This window comes from Heliconius melpomene, chromosome 4 (genome assembly GCF_056956725.1).
Source record: "Heliconius melpomene rosina isolate 202511_hmr_F chromosome 4, ASM5695672v1, whole genome shotgun sequence".
Classification (NCBI taxonomy): Eukaryota; Metazoa; Arthropoda; class Insecta; order Lepidoptera; family Nymphalidae; genus Heliconius; species Heliconius melpomene.
Window position 1 is genome coordinate 2,320,424 of NC_140392.1, and position 26,422 is coordinate 2,346,845.

The 26,422-nt window shown below is 32.7% G+C and overlaps 1 protein-coding gene across 2 annotated transcripts; it reads right to left on the minus strand.

Moving 5' to 3' along the window:
- Positions 1-235: 235 nt before the first annotated feature.
- Positions 236-18,659, minus strand: LOC146539406 (uncharacterized). Of its 2 annotated transcripts, none has more exons than XM_085184898.1 (2): positions 18,203-18,659; positions 236-3,833 (listed from the first exon to the last, which is right to left on the minus strand). In XM_085184898.1, exons 1-2 carry the CDS (start codon positions 18,632-18,634, stop codon positions 1,365-1,367), a joined length of 2,901 nt encoding a protein of 966 aa, XP_085041024.1. In that variant the 5' UTR covers positions 18,635-18,659; the 3' UTR covers positions 236-1,364. The 2 variants fall into 2 exon arrangements, with proteins under 2 accessions (XP_085041024.1, XP_085041023.1); XM_085184897.1 differs by lacking the exon at positions 18,203-18,659 and adding an exon at positions 7,584-8,047.
- Positions 18,660-26,422: the final 7,763 nt, after the last annotated feature.

Below are 26,422 nucleotides of genomic sequence, written 5' to 3' on the forward strand. Positions count from 1 at the left end.
TTAAACACTCGTTATGTGATATAGGTATTACACCAATTCAAAATAGCTTATCTACAAGAATTATAATTTTAAAAACAATAATATGACTGACTCGGGAGTAATTTAAGCAATCATTGTTTAAATTAATTTAATTTCCCCGACAATTAGACAGAGAGAAGGAAACTGAGTGTCTCAACTCTGGGCTCACTGCTAACCCTGCTATAAGTTATAGACAAAGTTTTGATTAAAACAATAATTATAAAGAAAATATCTATATTCAAATGACAGTTTATGAAATACTCTTACAAGTAGTAGGCACTGACTTATAATTAATTGTTTAGAACGTACATAACATATTCTAGATAATATATAAGGCTTATTCTGTTATTTACACCATATAAAGCGTCATTTTAGTAGTGTCCTCTGGTGGTTGTTCTATATAATTCTAAATAATATCTTTTTATTGAACAAAGAGGTTGATTTACATTTTTATAAGAAATTATTCTTTTAAAACACTGGTTGGTACATTTAGTAAAGCGTTAAAAAAAGAAAGAAATTTTGAAGTTTGTATTTGATTTAGAAACAGCCAGTTAAGTAGCAACGGTGCAATTACGAATTGTTAATATGAGTCCTAGAAGACACGACTTCTGAGCCGGCTTAGCTCTCGCAATCTCTTTGTAATAACAATAATTGCGTATAACGCCCGCGGCGGTCCCGCCCGCGTCCCTTACACAAAAATAAAATATAACAAAAAAAATGCTTAGTTATTTTTATCTTATTATAATTTTTAACTTAAATAGCATCAATCATTATCATTTTAGGACTTACGTAATTTAAATTAATATTACTATTTACACAAATATCTTTAACTATATACAAAAAGTGAGTATTTATACTTAACATATACTTTTATCATCATAAGATTTTAAATCTACATTTGAGGCCTGTTGTATCGTAGGTATACAAGTATGCGACTGTAATTACGCCACGTTATGGGTTCGATTCCCACTCGAACAAACGAAATATTTAATATTTACATTTCTTCACTCTTGCAACGAGGGGGAGCGTTGATTTCCCCCACTCAACGCTCAATGCCTTTATTTTTGGAATTTAAAAATCTTTTTGCTAAATTTATGGAATAAATTAATAAAACTGTTAAATATATATTTTATCGTGTTAATTGTTATGATGTACCAATATACCTCTGGCTAGAGGTTACCTCAAGTACCTACTTGGAACGAGTCGTAGTTTGATTTGACAATGTCAAACATAATTTCCATATATATTATGTATGACTGACAACGCGTTCTAGTCGCGTTTTGTTAATTATTTCTATTTGACCACAGGAGCGAAGCCGCAACTAAGAGATAGTATTCCTAATGAAACTATGTCAAGTTTATTTTATAATCAGAAGTGACCTTATGAACTCTTGGTATCATTGTAGGTATAGGGGGTTCTTCGAATGCCCAAAGCGTGGCTTGAGATACTCTTTTTTGTGATCGCTTATAACCAATATAATAAGAAACGATTGCTACAATAATTAAAATTAATAATAAGAGTAACACTAAAAGAGATATTGATAGTGGATTCCAAAATCCACGTGTTTCAGGTTTTTCAGTTTCTCCATTAGCTTCAGGTGTAGTTATAATTGTTGTTGTAGTAGATTGCGGCTGGGCTGTTATTTCATTTGATTCAGTTGTAGGTCCATTAGAAGACCCAGTTGAGAGTTCGTTAGAAGAATCGGTTGAAGGTTCGATGGGAGATTCAGTTGAAGGTCCATTGGAAGAATCAGTTGAAGGTCCGTTGGAAGTATCAGTTGAAGGTCCGTTGGAAGTATCAGTTGAAGGTCCATTAGAAAAATCAGTTGAAACTTCGTCAGGAGACTCAGTAGAAGGTTTATTGGAAGAATCAGTTGAGGGTCCGTTGGAAGTATCAGTTGAGGGTCCATTGGAAGTATCAGTTGAAGGACCATTGGAAGTTTCAGTTGAAGGTCCATTAGAAGAATCAGTTGAAGGTTCGATGGGGGATGCGGTGGAGGGTCCGTTGGAAGTATCAGTTGAAGGTCCATTAGAAGACTCAGTTGAAACGTCGTCAGGAGACTCCGTAGAAGGTTCATTAGAAGAATCAGTTGAGGGTCCATTGGAAGTATCAGTTGAAGGTCCATTGGAAGTATCAGTTGAAGGGCCATTAGAAGAATCAGTTGAAGGTTCGATGGGGGATTCAGTGGAGGGTCCGTTGGAAGTATCAGTCGAAGGTCCATTAGAAGACTCAGTTGAAACATCATCAGGCGACTCGGTAGAAGGTTCATTGGAAGAATCAGTTGAAGGTTCGATGGGGGATGCAGTGGAGGGTCCATTGGAAGTATCAGTTGAAGGTCCATTAGAAGACTCAGTTGAAACGTCGTCAGGAGACTCCGTAGAAGGTTCATTAGAAGAATCAGTTGAGGGTCCATTGGAAGTATCAGTTGAAGGTTCATTGGAAGTATCAGTTGAAGGTCCATTAGAAGAATCAGTAGAAGATTCGATGGGGGATTCAGTTGAAGGTCCGTTAGAAGTATCAGTTGAAGGTCCATTTGAAGACTCAGTTGTGTCTTCGTTAGAAGAATCGGTTGAAGGTTCGATAGGAGACTCAGTTGAGGGCTCGTTGGAAATATCAGTTGAAGGTCCATTGGAAGACTCAATTGAACCCTCGTCAGGAGACTCGGTAGAAGGTTCATTGGAAGAATCAGTTGAGGGTTCATTGGAAGTATCAGTTGAAGATCCATTAGAAGAATCAGTTGAAGGTTCGATGGGGGATTCAGTGGAGGGTCCGTTGGAAGTATCAGTTGAAGATTCATTAGAAGAATCAGTTGAAAGTTCGATGGGGGATTCAGTGGAGGGTCCGTTGGAAGTATCAGTTGAAGGTCCATTAGAAGACTCAGTTGAAACGTCGTCAGGGGACTCCGTAGAAGGTTCATTAGAAGAATCAGTTGAGGGTCCATTGGAAGTATCAGTTGAAGGTCCATTGGAAGACTCAGTTGAAACTTCGTCAGGCGACTCGGTAGAAGGCTCATTGGAAGAATCAGTTGAGGGTCCATTGGAAGTATCAGTTGAAGGTCCATTGGAAGTATCAGTTGAAGGTCCATTAGAAGAATCAGTTGAAGGTTCGATGGGGGACTCAGTGGAGGGTCCGTTGGGAGTATCAGTTGAAGGTCCATTAGAAGACTCAGTTGAAACATCGTCAGGCGACTCGGTAGAAGGTTCATTGGAAGAATCAGTTGAAGGTCCATTGGAAGTATCAGTTGAAGGTCCATTAGAAGAATCAGTTGAAGGTTCGATGGGGGGTTCAGTGGAGGGTCCGTTGGACGTATCAGTTGAAGGTCCATTAGAAGACTCAGTTGAAACGTCGTCAGGAGACTCCGTAGAAGGTTCATTAGAAGAATCAGTAGAGGGTCCATTGGAAGTATCAGTTGAAGGTCCATTGGAAGTATCAGTCGAAGGTCCATTAGAAGAATCAGTTGAAGGTTCGATGGGGGATTCAGTAGAGGGTCCATTGGAAGTATCAGTTGAAGGTCCATTGGAAGAATCAGTTGAGGGTCCATTGGAAGTATCAGTTGAAGGTCCATTGGAAGAATCAGTTGAGGGTCCATTGGAAGTCTCAGTTGAAGGTCCATTGGAAGTATCAGTTGAAGGTCCATTAGAAAACTCAGTGGAAAATTCGTCAGGAGACTCGGTAGAAGGTTCGATGGGAGGTTCAGTTGAAGGCTCATTTGATTCATATATCTCACATTCGCCTTCAGATGTTCCTGGTGGTATATACCGGAATGAATCAACTAATATTATTGAGTCTGCAGATGCCATTCCAAGCATGGTAATCTGAAAAGATCAGAAATATATTAGAAAACTTATTGTATATAATATAAAATATTTGCCGTCTAATTTTCGAGATATTGCGAGTTAGGTGGTAGCATAACGCCGCCAACGAAAACTTCAATCATGTCACCTTCTTCCATTATGTCTTTGATTATTGTACACACGGATATATACTGAGTGTTCTTCAAGTTACTCGTATATTTAATCAAATAAACTTAAAAAGCAAGTAAGGCATCTGAGGCCAATCTATCATATGGGTTCGATCCTCACTGGAGGAAATTAAATACTTATTTATATTTCCATTTGCGCTCTGGTGTCCGTGCAAAGTGCGGCGTTGAGTTCCACCACTAAATACGCAATGCCTCCAAAATTTGGTGGAAAGTGGGGAACGGTATGTCTTAACACTAGGTTCCCTCTGCCTATCCTGCTGTGTGCGGGATACGGCGTGATTTTAGTGCAGTACAGGCTGGCACTACTCTAACTTGCAAACGTAGTCTAGCCTGAGCGTAAAAAAATATCAAGTGCTTACTAGATTCAGTTTTATTACGAGTGAACTCGGCACCCATATTTGTAATATATATAGATCTCAAATTCTTTTGTTGATGCACTCGAGTGCGACGCATTATTTAACACTTAACTTGGTTAGAAGTTAAAAGTATTTAAAAATGCTCGTATTGGAAAAGGAAATCTGAAGAATATGAGAGAACCATATTAAATTACCTTTTATTGTAGGTTTCTAGAAGCAATAAATTATATACCTATGCAATTGGTGCAATTAATGAAGATAACATTATCTTGAAGTCCAATCGCATTGTTGGAAAGATATTGTAAATCAAGATATTGTAAAGGGGGGAAAATTTAATTTATAATAGAAAAAAATATATTTTACATAATTATTTAAAGCTGCTCCTACACTAGTAAAAGGTTCACTTGGTGATTCCTGGCGAGTCTTTTTTTTTATTTGAGGCGTTGGTTTTCGCCAAAAAAAGTAGGTTATTGGACAGTTTTGAAAAAAATATTTAGGAACATTAATTTGGCGAAAAGTACAACTCAAACTTAAAAATTATTAATTTACTTTAAGGTTTTCATAAGGTACTACATGTTTGATGGTCTGCAGAACTGACAGTCTTTATTCAACCATTGATTGATGGATTAGGACGATTTAATTCAGAAATAACATTAATTGTTTATTTTAACGTAACATTTCAATTTACGTAACGAAGCAGCTTTTAGCGGCGTTGGGTTCCGTTACCCAACTCGCAATACCTTCAGAATTCGAAGCAAAGTGGGGAACGAAAGCTTTCCGAACGAAAGAAACGAAATTGGGAACGGAAGGCCTTAACACCAGGTTCTCAGGTCCTCTCTGCCTCACCTACGTTGTACAGGATACAGAATAACAGAATATAAAAAATATTTATAAAAATGGTAATATAGAAATTAGACAATTTTAAATTTAAAAGATTTAAAGGAAAATATGTAGTTTGTTTTAATTAATTATTGTTCTGATATTAGACAAGATAAGATTATACCTTAGTTATTTGTAACTTATCAGTCTAAGCATTCATAGATGTATTAGAATGAAATTGAGAACTAATGTGAATCATATTATCAGCTTTATCGAATAACAAACACCATTAAGTACAATTTGTATATTCTTTTTAATTTCATATACGAGTATAACGATATGTAGACGAAGGCGGAATGACGAAACACTCCGTTCTCAAATTTTAGAGGCTTTAATTTGTATAGTTTTGTTCTACATTTGTATACAAATAATTACATTGATTTTATCTGTTTCTGCATAAAAATAAAAAATAAATACAAAATTAAAATGTGTTAATTACAATAAGTTTCTCACTCAATCCCGCATAAGGAGGATACGCAAAGGCAACCTAGTGTAAAAAAAGTCTACAGACCAAGTGTCATAATAGTGCTGAAATAATAATAATAAAAACCTAGTGTTCAGAAATTATATTTCTCACTTTCTGCTGAATTCTGCTGAGATTGCGCTCAGTGCGCGTAAGGTTATTATTTTTTAGGATTTAACCACAAATATATAGTTTTCAGATATTTTCTTGAACTAGAAACCTGCAAATACTAGCTGCCAATTTTCATAATTCTAAGTCAACCGGAAGTATCCTATAAATTTTGAAGCCTTTTATAATATCGAAATACGCGTTTTTTACGATATAAACGGTCTTCAGGAAATCAAGAGATGGTAGACCTAAGTTTATGGTGTAAATTTCAACTTGATACTCCAAGCGTTCTTGAGATAAAAGCTCTTGACAGACGGACACAGAAGTTTCAAAGCTAACCACAATTTCAAAAGCAAAATAAAAGTTTGAGAAACTTTTTTTCTTTGTTTACCTTTGACTCATGCCTAAATAAATAGCGTATAATATGATTTGAAAATTAAATTAATATGAGGGGCACTCTCTACATGTACCTACTAGCTGAGAAATGAAAAAAAAATAGGAGAGCATGCTGTGTGGTGTGTTGGCCTTCAAAGTAAGCGTTAACAGAAATTGATTTGGACAAAATTGATCATGGATTAACAGTTTGGGATAATCTCCAAGAAAATATAATTTAGTAGTTTGTTATCTTGATAGTTGGGATGAAGGCGCGCGTGGCTTGACAGAGCGCGCCACCAGAATGTGCCTTTGTGGTCCTCGCCTTGCGCCAGAACCATAAAAAAAAACAATTCTAGGGGTGAACGTTACAGGCTTATTTGTTGTTGTTGTAAGGAAACTTTTTATAGGAATCCAACTCGCTCTTAGCCGGTTTTTAATTTTATCCTATTCATTTTCCAATTTCATATAAAAACTACGGCTAAATTAATTATTATCAAAATCTAAACTTGGTTTAGCCTAAATATGATTTAATTTTTTAATCAATACAAACAAAAAAAGAATGGATATAGATAGGCTTAATGTACATACGTTATCAGTCAAATGCAGAGATTGGATTATTATTAATTTCAAAATATTCATGTAACACAAACAAAAGGAATTATAATATCTTTTAATAAATATTATGATGAAAGTACTCGTATATCCAATGAAATCTGTTGAAGACAGTATTATAAATTTGAATTTATTATAAATATTAATTTAATTAATTATATTTACATTAATCTTTTTTTTCTGATCTAAACAAATTGTAGTTAAATATAATCCAAAACTAAGGAACGGTATTATTGAACACTCAGTTCTCTCGACCTATTTATTACTACTAAGAAAATATATATTGTTATAGTGTATAGGACAAAGAAAGTAGAACAAAGTCAAAATATTGCAAGCGAATGAAAGAGAAATCTAGTTGCCGTATCATTCAGTCTGCACTTAACAAAATGAAAAGGTTTCATTATATTTTAACTATATATTAGCAACAATTATCGTATACATAGACTTATACACAGGACTATTTATTTATTACTTCAGACTTATTCTTATTTATGACTATTAACAATATTATAAGAAAATCTTGGTGTCTCTACTTAGAGGACTTAGTTACAAGGCAGAGAGATTTGCAACTAAACGCTATCGGTAATACTAAATAATGTACGAGTATATATTAATTTTCTTGAAGGTTTAACAATCCCAAACGTTTTACCAGGTCCTATTTTAAAATCTTCTCACAGAGCCCTACTTTCACAAAAAAGTCCCAATGACAAGTACTGAGGTCCTTCTTCAGAAATCATCCATCTACAGCAAAATATTATATTTATTTTTTATTGTCACTTAAATTACTTACATAACCTTGATAAGAGCCAGACCCCGACAGGGTGATACGCTCAGTTCTCCATCCACGTACAGAGTTGTCATGTGTTAGTAAAGCCATACCAATAAGTGCATCGTTACCGTCAGGCACTATTTGATTAACTAATATTGACACTTGATCCATTGAGCTTTGGGGTTCCCAAAAAAGATTCACTTCAAAAATCCCAGTAGCTGATAAAGGCAAAATGTGTGACGATATACAGCTTGCGTCAATATTTGGATACATAAATTTCGTTGTTGAAGGATTTGGTGGGGCAATGGGACCTCCTTCATAGGTTCCCACGTTCCAACTAATAAAATTAACACACAAACCGACTGCATCACTTAAAGTATTATTGAAACCATCTTCCAAACTATATATTAAACAGTCCTCACATATCACTTTAGAACAAAAAAGCAGGAGAAGCAAGTAGCGCGCGTCCATCTACCTTCCTTTGTATAGACTATGCTTACTACGATAACTGCCGAATTTCTATGATTAGGGCATATTTATAAGGCACGGTACATGTGTGAGTATTTAAGCCGATAAAGAATAAAATAATATACTTACATTATGGCATTTTTCAGATTTTGATTAATGAGTGTTGTAAATTATTTTAATATATCTGACTGTATCTTGGAGGAAAAATTGTGTTCTAACAATATGTAACATAGAAGTACTAATAAATTACCTATGTTTTTTATATTTTGCATCACCAATGGAGTATTCATCTCTGGCTCGTTTTATACTTTGTAGTGATAAAAACTGAAATTCTTTGAAGGGCGCTGACGTATTTATTATTAGTGGCTGCCCACAACTTCGTTTACGTAGACTATGGTCCTTCCTTATATTAGTCACCCTTTGTGATTGACAGCCTACTTGCCTGTCTTGCAAGCAAAGAGAACCTAATACTAATACACTCTTTTTCTCACTCCGTTTTCCACTAATATTCGTGTACTACTTTACCATAATTGAGATTGGCATGTATTATTACTTCTGTACATACTTAAACTATAAGTATGTATAGCTGGATTGTCATGGTGGTTTATCAGATGTTCCAGATCGTCAATTTTAATCCATGGAAAATGCTCATAATAAACAACAACTTTTGCTAAGCAATTGAATTTAATTATTTTTTAATAGTTTAGCTATATCAAAATTAAATATAAAACAGCCGAAAAGTGGGAGACGGGCTTGCCCACCGAGGGTTAAATTGGAGGTTTCAAGCTTTATCTGAAATTCAAGCTTAGCTTAGCCAGATCCTTTTCATCTAATATTTGTAATTAACTAACGACTTTAATACCAAAGTTTGTCCCTTTTAAAGGCTACTACTTTTTAGAATTCAACCACAGATGTATAATTTTCAGATTTTTTCCTGAACTAGTACTACCTGTAGATGCTAGCTGCCAAATTTTAGGTTAACCTTCTGGTTAATGGTACTTCTGTATCATATTTATTTCGATTTCCTTTATAGAGTCGAAACACGTATTTTGATATGTAGACGGCCATATCTTTTTTCAAGTAAATGTAGAAATATGTTTTTTGTCAGAAAGTCATGGGGCCGTAGTTTGAATTTTAATTCGATATCTCTAAGCGTTCCTAAGATAAAGGCTCTTGACAGACTGATGGACAACTTAATGATCTTATAAGAATTTCTTTTTTCCTTAAAAGGTACGGAACCATAAAAATGTTTCATTTATTCCATTCCCTCACCTAGAACGGATTCGTTTGGGAAGAAAGCTAATCAGCTTTACGCTGTATCCCGCACACAGGAGGATAGGCAGAGGGAACCTAGTGTTAAGACACTCCGTTCCCCATTTCCTGCCGAATTCTGAAGGCATTGCGTCTTGAGTGGCAGAACTCAACGCCCCGCTTATCCTCGACACCAGAACGAGGAAGCGAGCGCCACTACTAACCTGATTAACAAGGTATAGAATTGAACGATACAGTACGGAACCCTGATATTTGAAAAAAGATGAAAGTATGCGATACTTTAACTTTTTCGCTAAAGGGAAAATAGAAATGGGCAGGCTACTTAGTTCGATATAAAAATTACATATCAACTCTAAGGTCAGCAAGAGGCCGACCCAGAGCCAGATGGGACACTACTAGGGATAGAGAAGCATGGCATTCTGTGGGGGAGGCTTTTACCAGATGGGTCCATATAAGTAATAAATAATCAAAATAATACAATTTATAAAATAAATAGCAATAAATGCTTAATAAATCAAATTAGTTATCAATGTTTAAAATTTTATAAATATGAATATATCACTGTAATCTGTATGGAAATGATTTAAAGCTTATTATCATTATCGCCAGATGTTCTAGAAGCTCTAGTTTATTAAATTGTTCCTCAGTTACATTCAAATAGCGTACGGGTACATCTACCAGAATGGCGTATTCCAGAATTGGCAAGACTGTAAAATAATATTTTTTTTTATTAAATATAATCTTGAATAGATATTTCTAACTAAGTCTACTTTAATATTTTAGATACAATCTACCCTCAATTAGCATCGAACCCTTAACCACGTATACAAAAGTAAGTAATGACATTTTATATTTGAATTTATCTATGTACCTAATATGATGTAATAAAATACATAATGCCTTGCTGTAAAGGAGTTTTACGAGCCATGGTTGAGCAATCAACGAGAAAGTGGCTTTTACCAAAGTTAAATTTGGATATATGTATGTACGTATACATACTTGTTTTCGGGTTTTTATATCTTTATAATATAATTTTGTATTTTATTACAAGACGGCAAATATTTTACGTTATTCAGAAAAATTGGAATTTTGTTATACTATTTATGTAATTGAATAAAATTGAGTTGCATTACTTTTTTATAAATAGTGTTTAAATTTTATGTAGAGGTGAAGGTAGAGCAAGAATACTTTAAATAAAATGAATATAAATGGAATACTTAATAAGATAGATAATAAGAAATCTTTGCAAAAATGTAATCTATGAGTTTGTTATATTTTTATAAAAAAAAACTGACTAACTAACTGTCCTTTGCTTTTTATATTTATCTTTTATTTTATATAATCAAATTTTGCAGTGCTTTTTTGACTGTTTGAATTTTAATGTAAAGGAAATCATGCTAAAATACAGTAGTGACAAATGTATTCGGTTTAGCCGTTTCTGAGGTTTTTAAATATAATTTACTTTATGAAAGAAAAAGTTTGTTTAAAAGTAATCAATGATTTCTTCTAAACAAGCTTTGGGTTAGGAAATTTATATGATAGTGAGTGAGTGGTGTAAATAAACATACGTATATACTAGACTACACCTTAATATATAGACATAATATTCGAAATTCTTTGAATTTATACTATTATAATTATAATGGATTAATATACACATAATTATAAAGCTATTTTTAATAAAGAATTGTATATATTGAATGTCATCTTAAAGTGGCTTTTAGTCATCTTTTTAATAGAATATTTTAAACATTTTTTAAAATATATTTAAAGAATTCGAGCGCTTAATGATCATCATTCCACAACTAAATTGCTTTCACAGCAAAAATATATAGTATAGAAATCATTAAAATCGAAGATCATATTAAATGGTCATAGCAAAAATATCATACATATATATATGAACACGCATCTACCGCGTGCTTCTTCAACTGCACCACAGCGGTCAAAGTACAATTGTTATCACCTCCCTGCAATCTGCACTCCAACATAATTAATATAACATACATACGTGAGCTTACCGTGTACAAGCAATAAACAAGTACTGCTTCTGTACGCAAACGAAATATTTATAATTAAGTAATTACAGAAATTGAAAATATTTTCCATATCCCACAAAAAACTTGTATTCTTTAAATAGTACAATGCAAAAACATGCTTTTAAATTAATAAAAATAAATGTTAAAATCGTGTGAATTGTTTGTGTAAAACATGATCGCCGTAGCTGGCGTCCAGGCAATCTAACGCCACTTTAGATAATTATCAATTCGATTGTTTAAATATAATCTTATCAGATCGATCGTTATCATGTAGGCAATCTACTTTGATGTACTATCTATAGCACCTAATAAAGATGAGATATCATACATCAGGTTTGATTTGGAGATATGCGGTTCTTTACGTAAGGTGTGCGTTGATAAAATTGATTTTTTTTTGTTAAAAACAAGCGCCATATTTGCAATGTCTTTGATTTATTTTATTTGTGGGTTTATATATATTGCTTCACGCATCCCCTCCCAGCAGAGAAGCCAGAGGAAACTTGGGAATCTAGTGTTTACATTAAGATATTTCTGTTCCCCATTGCCGATTTCAACGCAACGAGGTAAAGAAAATATTAAATATTTCATTTCCTCGAGTAGGAATCAACAAATGGGGTTGATTAAGCCACACGCTTGTGCCCCAGCATTATTTACGTAAACTATAAAAAGTATAATCTAATTTTTTTCCGTCCCGGAATTACGGAAAATCTTCTCTTGGTGGTACTTCACTCGGTAAGGACCGTACCGAGTGAAGGCATTGCATGTATCTGATATATATATGATAGAGTTACCAGGATGACTAAATTAGTAGGGCAATGAGTTAAGTTTTCAACTTTTTGGTGATTAATTTTTATAAGTTTTTAATTTGGTATCAACTGTCCATATTGCATTCACCTCTGTCACTGAACTATTTTTTTATAATATTTAAATAATAATACATTATAACTATTGAGGCCGTTATGGCCCATGCCGCATTTCCCCGCTTTAGTAAGAAGACTAATTGAGGTGTTGAGTTCCACCATTCAATATTCAATGTCTCAAAAATTTTGTGGTGTTGGAAAATTTTCGAAAAATCGCGGGAATTGAGTGACGCAAAATACAGCTTAAAACTAAAAAAATTGAATATAATAATGTCATGCGGATGATCACATATAAAACTGCTATTGGAATTATGTAACTGTACGATACGACGCAAACAATTTTTTTTTTTTTTCTTAATATATACAAAATCTTTTGCCAAACTCGTGAGTTTGTAGGCAAGAAGCGCTCTTTACTTTACTACATTAATTTAAACTACTATACCAACCCTTATAATTTAACCATACATACATAACACAAAAAAAACAACAAAAAAATAGATAAAAGATAAATAACATTAATAAACTTAACACATCTTATATATTATATCTATTCCTATACTATATCTATTCTATGTTATATCTATCTTTGTACTATCTATTCTATATTATATCTATTCTTATTGTAGTACAGACTACCTATTCTATATTCTATCTATTCTATATTACGTCTATTCCTACTCTCAATTCCATATGTAATACAAACAAAAAAAAAACAAAAAATAAATTAATACTCTATGCCCTTGTCTGATTCTTTAAGATAGAAATCTTTCAGTTTTATCTTTAAAATTGGTTTAGCAAAAAAAATTATATAATTAAGTAATGAGAGACATAAAGATCTCAACGCCGCATTCTATGGACAACGAAGCCTTATTTTATTACTTCGTGGCTTTTTGTGGTTACTTTTAAAAATAGACAAGCGTGGAACCTTTTTTTTCCTCTGATATGTATACCTATTTACTAGAATTTTGTATGGACGAATAAAATTGATGAATCTTTAATCACTTTTATAGACGGTATTGTTTATTATCTGATAATTTAAAATTGATGATGTTTATTCAGGGAGATATCAATGAAAAAATTTTGTAATTTTTTTAAAATTTGATTTTAGTATTATTTAGGTATATGTTTGTCTTTTATTACTATGCTTGGAAACTATAGGTTTTTGTTAGTTACACATTAAGTCCAACAATTATTTCTCATAGACAATTATTACAATTCGTCTTTGGTTGTGAGTTCGATATACCCCCAAAAGAAAATGGATATTTAATATTTTAATATCTTCTGGTTACGAGCGGCGCGCGGTGCTGAGTTCCGCTATTCAAAACGCAATGTCTTCAGAATTCGGCAGAGAGTAGGAAATAAAAGTGCCTTAATGGGATCGGAGTGTCTTATGGCTGCCTACCCTGCTATGATGGACTAAACGTAATAAAAACATATTATAGTCCAAATTTGCAACAAACATGTACATTAAATGTAAGACACTTCCATTCCCCATATGCCAGTCGTGACTCAGGAGCACAAGCAGGACAACGATACTGGGTTCGATTCCCACTCGAGGAAATTAAATATTTAATATTTTTTTCGCTCTGGTAACGAGGCAAAGCGCTGCGTTAAGTTTCGCCACTCAACACACAATGCCACCACAAATATTATGTTTAATTTCAAACATTACCTTGCTGCGCCTCGATGGCCTCTACATAAATAATATAACAATTAATATTTATTTATTTATAACAATAATAAATAATAATATACCAATTAATGTTTTCGTGATATATTAATGCTTATTGTTCTTTATAGTTATTTTGCCTTTATTATTTTTCAGGCATCATGTCATTTCAATTATTTGTTTCGCCAGACATAATCGCAGTCGTGATTAGTCAGCGTGATGTTAAAAAAATAAAGGCAACTTTTTTTTAAAGTTAGTGTTGGAGCACTCTGTTTTTCATTTTCACACGAATTTTAAGATTATGTGGTGTTAAGTAGTTGAATTAATCTTAATCGAGCAACTGCAAATATATTAGGGTAGCGTCTATTGATAAAATTGATTAATTATTATATAAATATATAAAACGCCTACAACTTAAATGATGCAAAACGACATAAACATTAAATAATATACCAAATATTATTTTTTATTTTATGATATGTTAATTTTTTTATCATTAATTCTTTATTAATAATATAAAGATGAAGAATTTGTTTGATTTAATGCGCTAATCTCAGAAACTATTAGTTGAATTGAAAAGTTCTTTTTGAGTGATATTATAGACTTTCTATTTACAGATTACAGATGAAGCTTTAGTTTCACACTGTATCCCGCCCACAGCAGGTTAGGCAGAGGGAACCTCGAACCTTGAGTTACGCCACTCAACACGCAATGTTTACAAATTTCGGCGGCGAGTGCGGATCGGAGTGTGTTAAGTTCCCTTGCTATATGGGAAACACAGCACGAAGCTGATAAAAATTCCAAAGCGAACATTCAAAGATCACTATTCGAAGTGGTTATGGAAAATAGCGCTAGATGGCAGTATTTTGAAAAGAAAAAATCTATGAAGCTACCTTTTTTACGATATAATACTTGTCAATTATAAAAGTGAAATAAGTATCTATGTAATCAGAACGAGGACTTATATACAATGTACATATATTTGTAGTAACTATATATGTAGGAGAATTTATAACAGCTTCACGCTACAAAAAAGCTGGGGAAGCAGAGGAAACCTAATGTTAAGAAACTTAACATTTTCTCTCCACCTGTTCCTCATTTTCCACCGACTTCTGTTATTCATTTTAAATTATTCATAGAATATAAAATAAATATGCCTAACATCTTTACGAATAGTAACTAAACAGCAAAAGGTGAACATAACAAACCAAACAAAAGTTATTTCACTAAGGTATGCTTAAAACTTTAAGCTAACCGTAAAGTGTTGGACGTTTTTGTACCTTCTACCAGGTGCCCGCAACTTCGTCCGCATTGAATTTGAGACCTTTGGTTTACTATTTTCTACTTGTAAGCTTCACGCTTTATCCCGCCATCAGAAGAGTATGCTGAGGGAACCTAGTTAAGATATTCCGTTCCTCATTAGTTGTAATGAAGAATTACGCCCAAGTTATTCTCCAATTCTCGAGCTTTCGCGCTTCTCTGCTCATTTTGTGTGTTGAGGAGCGGGACGCCGCGGTGCGTTTCATAAGAAGAAATAAAAATTTAAATTTTCCTATGTTCGTATATCAGAGTGAGGTAATTAGTGGGATCGAACCCACACCCATTGCATTTAAAGTCATTTGCTGTCCCACAGTACTTCGGTGGCCTGTTCTTAATATATTCATGATTTCATATAAGAAACTTATTATATTTTGATTTATGACATTATGTTTTCTTAGAAAAACCAATACAGAGAAAACGTGAACGATAAAGAAAGATAGGTAGGTATGTATATTTTTTATAATCGACTTATAGGTTGTCCAATACTGATGACTGCTACTATAAATCGTGATTTTGTCACGATAGTTATTAAAAAGTGTAATATGGACGTAAAATGACTGTTTTGATAAACGTATACTAATATTAATCTGGGTATGAAAGTAATTTTTAAAAAATCCAGAATTGTATTATTATTTTTCTTCAAATCGAATTGAAATCGATTTTAACGAAAATTAGAATGTTTTAATTTAGATTGTTTTAAAAATTATAATGTACCTGATTTCAATCAATTAGGATCAATTCCATATAAATTTTTATTTCCGAGAAATTTGTGGAGTGATCTTTAGGGTATGGTCGTTCAACCATCGCTTTCGTTGAAATAATTCTAAAATTCTTCTTAAATTTACTAAAATTGAATCGTATTATAATCGATATCTATAAGAGACAAAATGGCGACAATTAATATTGATTACATTATAAATTCGTTAATCCTCACGTCGATAGAGTGTCTTCTTCATAATTGAATATAATATTATAAGAATATAATTTTTAAGCTTTTTCCCTCTTTTTACCATACAATATTTTTAGTGTATCAAGGATGGTCTTGCTTCTTATGTGGAAATATAGTACTCAAGTAAATATTGAAAACAAAACGATTGCATCATATTAGTATATTATGTTAAAATCTTTAACATACGAAACGTGTGAAACGTCAAAAGAATATAGCAATAAAAGACAAATATGTTATAAGTTTCTAGCAAATAAATACAGTTCATCGATTAGTGATGTCTGTATAATCAGATAATAAAATATTTTGTTTATCATTATCATTTGTTCATTGATGATAAAGAAATATTTAAAAACATGACTGGATTTACTGGTAAGCTAAGACCTTTGGATTTATGTATTAATACTGAATTTATTCGTGTTAATCACAATCTATTTATACATACTAATGTGGATAATCGGATGACATAATGGCTAAATGAATCATACATTCCTTTGAGAGAAAGTAATTTCGTATTTTTGTAGCGTTTCCCGATAATGGATATTGTTTTAAAAGATAATAGTTGTATAGACGCGTTGATTTCGTGACGCAGCCGTGACGTGCTCCAACAAGTTTCAGGCCCGTTCAGGCTCGTTCGAGGATGTTTAACTACACTCTTTTCCGTAGCAGAGTATACAGAGAGAACCAAGTGAACCAGAACATTGTTGAACCAGAACACTGTTCGTCTCTTGTCTCTGCCCCGATCTTTTTCTCATTTCTTATTAGAAGGGGAAAATGAAAATCAATTCATTACTCTCGTGGGACCTAAAACCCAAATTGTATGTAAACATATTAACATATGAATGTATTTGGTACATGCATAGATATTTTTTTATTATTCATATTTTGTTTTACTTTCATTTAAATAATGTTGACGAAGTGTCTTAACACTAGGTTCCCTAGCCCCCTTTACCCTAACCCTTTACTAAGCACAAAATACAAACGTGAAGCTAAAAAAACACGCAATAGTTTGATAATGGGGATTCTTATTACATTATTTCATTTAGGGAAATTAGATTCTTAATCACCTAAAAAATATAATAAAGTATCGATTTTCTAATAACATACTTATATTATTTATTTCATGGCAAAGTCCTTTATAATCCGGATGAGCAATTCCATATATTCAACTCACATTTAGCAATTCTTTCCGCTTTTGTTGACATTCGTTATTCTAATCATATCAATATTTTTTAATATCAAGGTATATCTGATACACCTTGAATTAATTACTTAAACTGTAATAATGGTGCTAGTTGTGAGGTCGTCGTTAGTAAATAGTCATCTATATTGTATACTAATATTATAAAATTGAAGAGTTTGTTTGGTTGAACGCGCTAATCTCCAAAACCACTGGCTTGAAATGGAATTTTTTTTTTGTGTTGTATAGTCCATTTTTCGAGGAAGTCTTTAGCCTATATTAAATCAGGTTAATAGTCTCGATATCACCCATTATATCTACGGTCCGAGATCCCTCCAGTACTTAAAGATGTGTCACGTGTCATACATAACTCTCCTTTATTTTCATTTGACTACGGGAGTGAAGTGACAAGTAGAAGCTAGTCTTAAAATGAAATATTTATTCATTATATTTATCGTCTCAAAGCTGATGAAATTGATTTTAAGGGAATTTAAATTTAACTTTTGTTTATTATTTTTCTTTTAATACAGAAATATTTTTAGAATATCTAGAGAAGACAAAAAATGGTGATTTCCATTTTCATTATTATATTTTAAGTTAATTCAACTGAGTGAATTAGATATTATGTTTGGTAACACAAAATTAATAGATAGCTAATATATACGGTGTTTTTATAATACGAGTCTTTAAATAATAAATCCGCCCTACTAAAATTATAAATGTGAAACGAATTAAAATGAAAATTTTTAGTAATGTAGGGTAGAATAACAGAATAACATATAGGTTGCAGTTTAGGATTCTGCTGAATTTAGATTTATTATAACAACTTTCAGCGGGCGAAGCCGCTCATAGGTCGCTAATATCTATATAAAAAAGCGTTACTTACATATCCATCAAAGGTTCCACTTCCAGTAACAGACACTGTATAAGTTTGCCATCCAGGATTAATAGTTATTGGTAGCGTTACAACAGTTCCATCCACACCGCCCGGGACAGATTGGAAAATTATTACTGTCAATGAAATCGGCACATTTGGTTCAGCATAAATATACAACTCAATAGTTCCTGAAGAGGTTATTGAGAATTCTTCTGTTGATATACAGCTCATGTTGTTCGCTTGTGGTCTTAGAAACGTCGTGCTGCTTTCATGGGGAGAATCCATTGATATCGATTCATAGCTACCTGTTTCCCATGGATTAAATGTTTCGCAAATATTATATCCTGGCCTCAGGTCACCATCACTTTCAAAATTAAACACTTTACAGTCATCGCAAACCACAGTACAGACGATCAGCAATAGTAAACAGTATCGAAACATCGTAATTAGCTTTCACTCAACACATACAAATGATGGACACAATACTAAATCTTTAATATTTGAGTGCCGGCGTAATATATCATTAATGCTCATAATATTATCACGGATAAGATACCGATATTCTAAATACATATGTGGGAACGATAAAGGACGTTTTGATTAAACTTTTTTCGGTGCTATGCTTAGATAAATCGGGATTTTTTAATCTTTCCTGGGATTGATCATATGTACTTAATACCTATTTATACCTATTTCTATTTTATTGAAAACAAAGTCTTTAAAGAAAATTAAATAGAAAGGGCAAACTATATTAGATAAAACAAATAATTTAGAGAATCTGGATTCCTTAGAGAATTCTTGCAATAGCTCGACATGTACATATTTTTAATATTTTCCTCTTCCTAATCTGTTATGACAGTCGATTCCATTCCGTCACGTTGATATTTAACATTTATTTGCTCTGGAAGAAAAAGCACGATGTGAAATTCCGCCATCTAATAAAAGTGGAAAGTGATATATACGTTGCCAAGGAAACGCGTATTTTACATAAATTTACAAGTAAATTAGTACCACTTTTTGAAATGTGCACACCATGGTAGTCAATTGAAGTTTTGGTTATCTATTGACAAGGGATCCAAATAATAAATCCCGTTTCCACTAGGATCGGAGCGGGCTGCTTATTTGTATTTCCAATAAACAGTTAAATGTACTCGCTTCTCCTGGTCCTCAGGAACGGATCGAAGTAATTACAAATTAAAAAAAACTCTTTGTTGGTTGAAATATAAACATATTATATTCGAAAGGAGTCCATTTAGCCTAAGCATAACTAACTCATGTCTCTATAGCGATGGAAATCAGGCTTAAAACCGGCAAGTAGCCTTTTTAATACAATCTGAACATAATTATACAATTTTTCTATTACTGAGTGATTGATATACAACTCTTAGAAGAAACTGCTCGACTTAGAAATTAATAATTTGGCATGTAGCCTGTCTAAGAAAAGATTGCTTGAAATTATTATTTATATAATAGTAGAATTTTCTTATGTGATATTTTAATTTTCTTGTTCTGGTAACGAGGCAAGGCGCGACGTTCAGTCTTCCACTCAACGTTACCTCTGTCTTCCTGTTAAGTACGAGACAGCGTAAGCTAAAAAGATATCAATTTTATTTTATTGATGAAGTTTCTTTAAATTTTATGAGACAGCTAGTCTCCTGATATAAAATTTATCTATATAATTCATTCTGATTGACGTATCGCAAAAAATATTTTTTATTAATAGTACTGTAAAAATTAGTAGTACCTCTATATGGAATATCATCACAATATGTTTTTATCTAATATTTTTATAATGATTGTGATAGTGTAAATTTTATATTAGTAATTAAATTATTGTTAGGTTATTAAATACGTACTTTAATGGAAAAATTCCAATATCTATACTCGTATATATAAAAGGACTTGTCCTCACTGACTGAGGTAAGACGCACGCACAGCCGTAACCGCTGTGCGTAGAAACGTGAAATTTAGACAAAAGTTTACTTTCATAATCTGGACATCTACTAAGAAGGGATTTTGAAAAATTTTAACCCTAAAGGGGTGAAATAGGGGTTCTAAGTTTGTATGGAAAAAAATTTAAATCGGCACCGATTTTTATAAAATTTGAAATTTAGATTTTTAAAAGTATTTAATTGAACACGTGTTTCATCGTTTTCTAGAATTCTCTCCCTAAGGGTGCAAATAAGGGGTTGAAAGTTTGTATGGAAAAATCTTTAAATCGCCACCGATTTTTATAAAATTTGAAATTTAGACTATTAAAAATATTTTATTGAACACATGTTTCATGGGTTATTAGAATTCACCCTTAACCTTTAACTATGGACGTGAATTTTTTATAACACACATATGGACGTCGGGTCTGTCAGACCAGTGTATTTATTGGTCATATTCCGTCTGTTTTTTAAAGGAAGAAGACAATTTTATGTTTTAGTTTACATGAATAGCCTCTAATCAAGCAAAATCAATATAAATAAAATCGCTTTTTATTAAAGTTTACGCATCACAACGATTTAAGTAACTTAAAGTCACAATTTCAGTCTTTGGCCACATGGGATGATTCTTAAGAAAATAATACTATAAAAAAAAGACAGATAATAAAATAAATATTTTTTTAGCAAAATATAAAGTCTAACAAATAAAAAAAATAAAGAAATTACATTTTATGTTATAAAATAAAACTTTTGACAACACCTCAAGATAAGGTATTATTGAACATCGATACACAATGGCTTTCAACATTGTCGGCAAACAGGACGATTGCAGTCAACATAAGTATGTGTTGTGTTTCTATATATCTTTTGGGGGCAAAGTGTACATGTTTTTCAAGATCCCAAAACTATTTTTTTAGCTTCATGTTCAATAAATGATAGATCAGATCGCGAAACGCGAGTCAAAGTCATTCTCAATTCTTAGAGTAGTTTAGTATACGAAACGAGTCTTTTTATTTGATAAAGTGCTATTTTCTTTATAAAATGTCGTCGTCCAATTCTTTTGTTTGATGTTGATTATAAAGTACCGATATTTTTGTCCCTGACGTGCTAGGTCGATCATTTTTTTCCATTTTATCATAAAAACTACTAAACTATATAACAAACAATGCCAAATAATATATGATATAAAACAATAAAAACATTTGAATACAAATAATACAATTAAAATATTAAAGTATATTTTGTAATATTATAAAAATATATGGCTTTTGAAATCATTAATGTATGGGAAACATGGACGTCGGGTCTGACAGACCCAGGCCCCGTTTAGAAAGTTAAATACTCACGTGTTTTGAACCCAGAGGCACAACCACTGCTATCTACATTCATTTTGTCATTAACACGAAAGGTACTGAGAGACTCAGTGGCGAAGGTCACCGAGAAGTGGCCGATTTGTAGAATTCGTAGAACTGTCTGGTCTGTCAGACCCGACGTCCATACTTAAAGGTTAAATACGCAAGCGAAGCTGCGCGCGTCCGCTAGTATAATAAAATTTTCATATTGATTATATTAAAAATAGAGGCCATCGTGACCCAGACAAAGTAAATATTTTTTTAACTTTCATTACTGTCACAGTGAGTTTGCTTAATACTTTAATATAAATCCATTAAAATATATAAAAATTAAAATATATAAAAATATATATTAAAGCTTATTCGAAGTGGTCCCCATAGGCTGCAATACAGTCTCTTAAACGTTGGAGTCAGTTGTCAATAGCAGCATCATCATTTTTCTATGAGAAGTCGAAGACACTGTCTGTTCTTCAGTTCATATCAGCTCTTCACCTCTGATGAAGTCTGAAACGTTGTGTCACACAACGTCCCTTTGCATACCGCTTAAGAAGTTGCTTTGATTTATCATTTGACTATTTCGGACATCTTTTTCGTATGAACTTCTGGATGACCAGACCTTTTTCGGTCACAAACAGAGGAGTTACCATTATACCCATCAATAGTCCGGCACACAATCATTTGACTAATACAAAGCGTAATAGGCATTTTAAAAGTTGTATTTAGTTCCATACCTACTCGATGTTATATAAACACAGTGATTCGATTCTCCTTATTACTCCACTCTATTATAAAATCATAAAATATTTTACAATATATTGGCAAGAAAATATGTTAACGTTTTAAAATAACAAATGTCTAATTCAAAAGGATAATATTTTATTTATTTTTAATTGTAATAGTATTCATGGCCAGACTAAATATAATTATAAGCAGAAAATATTTATTAAAAACTATCTCCCGTCATTATTAAAAACTCAATTTATTGTTATAATACAAACAATATTGTTTGCATTTTTTATAACCTTATTATGGGACTATTACATAGCTTATTAAATTTTAATACTGAAGATCTTTTAGCATCTCTTGCATGTCGTGGAGAACTTGCATTTAGGAACACTGTGAAGCGTAGACCACGGAAATGTCAAGATATATTTTTATTTATTTTCTAATTTTCATGCTTCCATACTTTTTCCTTAGTTCAGAATGAGAAAATGTCTTTTTTTTATTCTCCTGATTGGAGATCGAATTCCCAACCATCACGATTGTAGTCAAATGCTGTTCCATTATAATGACAGCCACGATTCTTTCTAATTTGTACAATCGACTAGGGAATTAACCGCGGTCATTACGTTTAACGGCGGCACTAGTAGAAAATTACAAATTTAATAGTTTTTAACAAATCTTATCTATATTTTTAATTAATTAAAATAATAGCTACCATATCATCAAATATGACGCCTATAATGGACATGCAAAGCGTCTAAACAGGCACTGACGCCATCTTTGATATTCTTATCAAATAATAGAGTTTTCATGTACAATAAATAATTACAAGGTAATTACAATTTTCTATTTCGTCGTTTTATCTTTACTTATCGTTTGAGGATATTGCATGGCGTTTCAAACTATGTATATGAAACTAATTTTATTGTAGTGATTTAAATGGGAAATAGATTCAGAGTTATGGGATAACTTTATAAAATACAATTATATAAAAGAATGTTTTTAATGTTTTATTTATTTACTTTCTTTTTTATAGATTCACGCTCTATCCTTCATATAGGTAGGCAAAGGAAACCTGGGAACATAGTGTTAAGACACTTGGTTCCCATTGGGCTCACAGTCAAACAAGAGGCTTTCGTTCTTTACTTTCCACCGAATTTTGGAGGCAAGACGTGTTGATTGGTAAATTCCAATGTCGGGCTTTGCCTCGTTACCAGAACGAGGAAAATGAAATGAAAATGAAAATATGAAATATTTAATTTTTTCGAGTGGGAATAGAACTCACTGCCTATAGAGTTTAGTTGAACGCTTGTGCTACTGTGCAACGACTGGCCTCACTTTGTTATTAATATTATTTTTAGTATAATATTATTAAATAGATTTTATGAATTATTTTACCATTTTGTTTGATTAGGTACAGTTGGCCAAAAAATATTCACGTCTGTGAATAACAAAAAAAATATTTCTTTTAATTTTTAAGATATAAAATAAACAATTGAATAATACAATAAATAATTTCTTCTCTCCCTAATAATTTATTTATAGAATTTTAATGTGACAGAATGAACCCTTTCGACCTTGCGTACAATAGTTTTCTAAGAACGAAATAACTATTATGTAGTTGTTGCTAGTGGAACTATCAATTGTAGGAATAAAATAATCTTTTTCATTTTTTCATTAAAGTAAAACTATTTAAAAAATTCTAATAAGCCGCTTTTATTTATCGCAAAACAATTCATATTTTATTTCTTTACTTATGGTCGTCATTATATAAAGAAAACGATATTTCATACAATAGCTTCATTTTACGTAAATCTGTAAATAGACGAAGCTGTCGTGGCATATAGATGCTAGCACAGCGCTTAATTGTATATAGGTTGGTTGAGATTTGAGTCCCACTCGAAAATTTATCTTTTCTCCTTTCCCGTTGAGTTCTACTATAAAAGCAATATCTCAAATTTGGGTGAAATGTAGAGAAAGGGAGAAGAACTGTTTTGTTACTAGCTTTTCTTCCTGTACCTTACTAAATGAAAGAAAAAATATTTAATTTCTTATGCTATTATACAGGGTGGAAGAGGCAGCGCTTCTTTTATTGAAACTGCATATAAGGTAATATATTTCAAACCCACACCTAAGAAATTAATCAAGGTACCTCAACAGTTTGGACATAGGATTTTTTTTTCATTTCACGATTTTTATCCATACCTGTATTTCGTGTGACGCACACATACGTGTGCGACGTTTCCGATTTGACAGGTAAGTGTGTGCGTGCCTATGTTATACTATACAAATGGTGTTTTATTTTGAAACGATAATTTTATTATTTATTTTGTTTGAAAAAATAACTTTTTCATTTTTGGGAATTATTTTTTTTTCGAATTATATTAGGCTTTTATAGAGTAGTTAAAACTGTGGTTTCATTTAAAGTGGTGCTGACAATTCCACCCTGTATAATGAATTAGATAAAAAAATAAATTGACTACAGCTCCAGCCATGCTTGTAAAATTTTATTCACATATAAATAACTTAAATGCAATAATAATACATAGGTACATCTTGTGTCCAATTCAATATCAGTTAAGTGGTAATACAATTATGTAAGTGATATAATACTATTATTATTATAATTATTTTCAAAAATATTTTTGTTGCCATGTTTTTTGCGTTATATAAAATTAAAAATGTAAATAATCAGAAAATTATTTCTTCATTTCACCATTTTAAGTTTGAGTGATTTAGTGTGTTGGGCAATGCTTGTTGTCCTTAAAAACTATATTTTATAAAATTTATACTACGATATTTATTACATATTTATCACACATTTTCACAAAATTATATTAATATACCCTGACTAGAACAATAAGTTAACTATTAAAATATTATCAATTAACTATTTACTAAAAACATTATTCGATTCGATATTAAACAATACCAAACTGAACAAGAATCAGTTAAACATCGATACTTCCATTTCTTCTAACATACACCAACGTAGGTGACTCGTCATCGCTCTCCAAAAATAAACTACGACTATTTGAGAGATTTGATACACAAAACTGGTATATTCCAAAACTTATTAAGCCAATCACAACAAGACTTGGTAAAGTAATTAGAACAATTGTCAATGGTTGCCAAAAACTTGGCACATTTTCGCTCGGTGGTGGTACAGTATCCAGCGCGGTAGTAATGTCTATAGATGATGATGTGCTATGATCTGTAGTGATTGAATTTGATGTGGCGGAAGAGTCGCTCGTAATAGATTCAGTAATAGTGGAATCAGTGGAGATTGTTGGAACCTGTGTAGTAACAGAAGTTATAGTAATTGGATCTAGAGAGGTAGTCGGTGACTCTGTTGTAATAACAGGGGTAGTAGTAGGTTGTAAAATAGTGGAAGGGCTCACAATAGTGGTCGGTACATCAGTTGTAGGATTAACTGTTGGTGCTAGAGTTGTAACAGGAGCAGTGGTGGGATTTATGGTAGTGTTGGGGCTCACAGTTATTGGTTCTGGAGATGTTGTTGGTGATACTGTTGTGGGAATGGTGGTCGGTGCAACAGTTATAGGATTCGTTGACGGTGCTACAGTAGTAACAGGAGCAGTGGTGGGATTTATGGTAGTGTTGGGGCTCACAGTTATTGGTTCTGGAGATGTTGTTGGTGATACTGTTGTGGGAATGGTGGTCGGTGCAACAGTTATAGGATTCGTTGACGGTGCTACAGTAGTAACAGGAGCAGTGGTGGGATATATGGTAGTATTCGGGCTGACAGTTATTGGTTCTGGGGATGTTATTGGTGATACTGTTGTGGGAATGGTGGTCGGTGCAACAGTTGTAGGATTAACTGTTGGTGCTGCAGTTGTAACAGGAGCAGTGGTGGGATTTATGGTAGTGTTGGGGCTCACAGTTATTGGTTCTGGAGATGTTGTTGGTGATACTGTTGTGGGAATGGTGGTCGGTGCAGCAGTTATAGGATTCGTTGGCGGTGCTACAGTTGTAACAGGAGCAGTGGTGGGATTTATGGTAGTGTTGGGGCTCACAGTTATTGGTTCTGGAGATATTGTTGGTGATACTGTAGTGGGAATGGTGGTCGGTGCAACAGTTATAGGATTCGTTGACGGTGCTACAGTTGTAACAGGAGCAGTGGTGGGATATATGGTAGTATTGGGGCTGACAGTTATTGGTTCTGGGGATGTTATTGGTGATACTGTTGTGGGAATGGTGGTCGG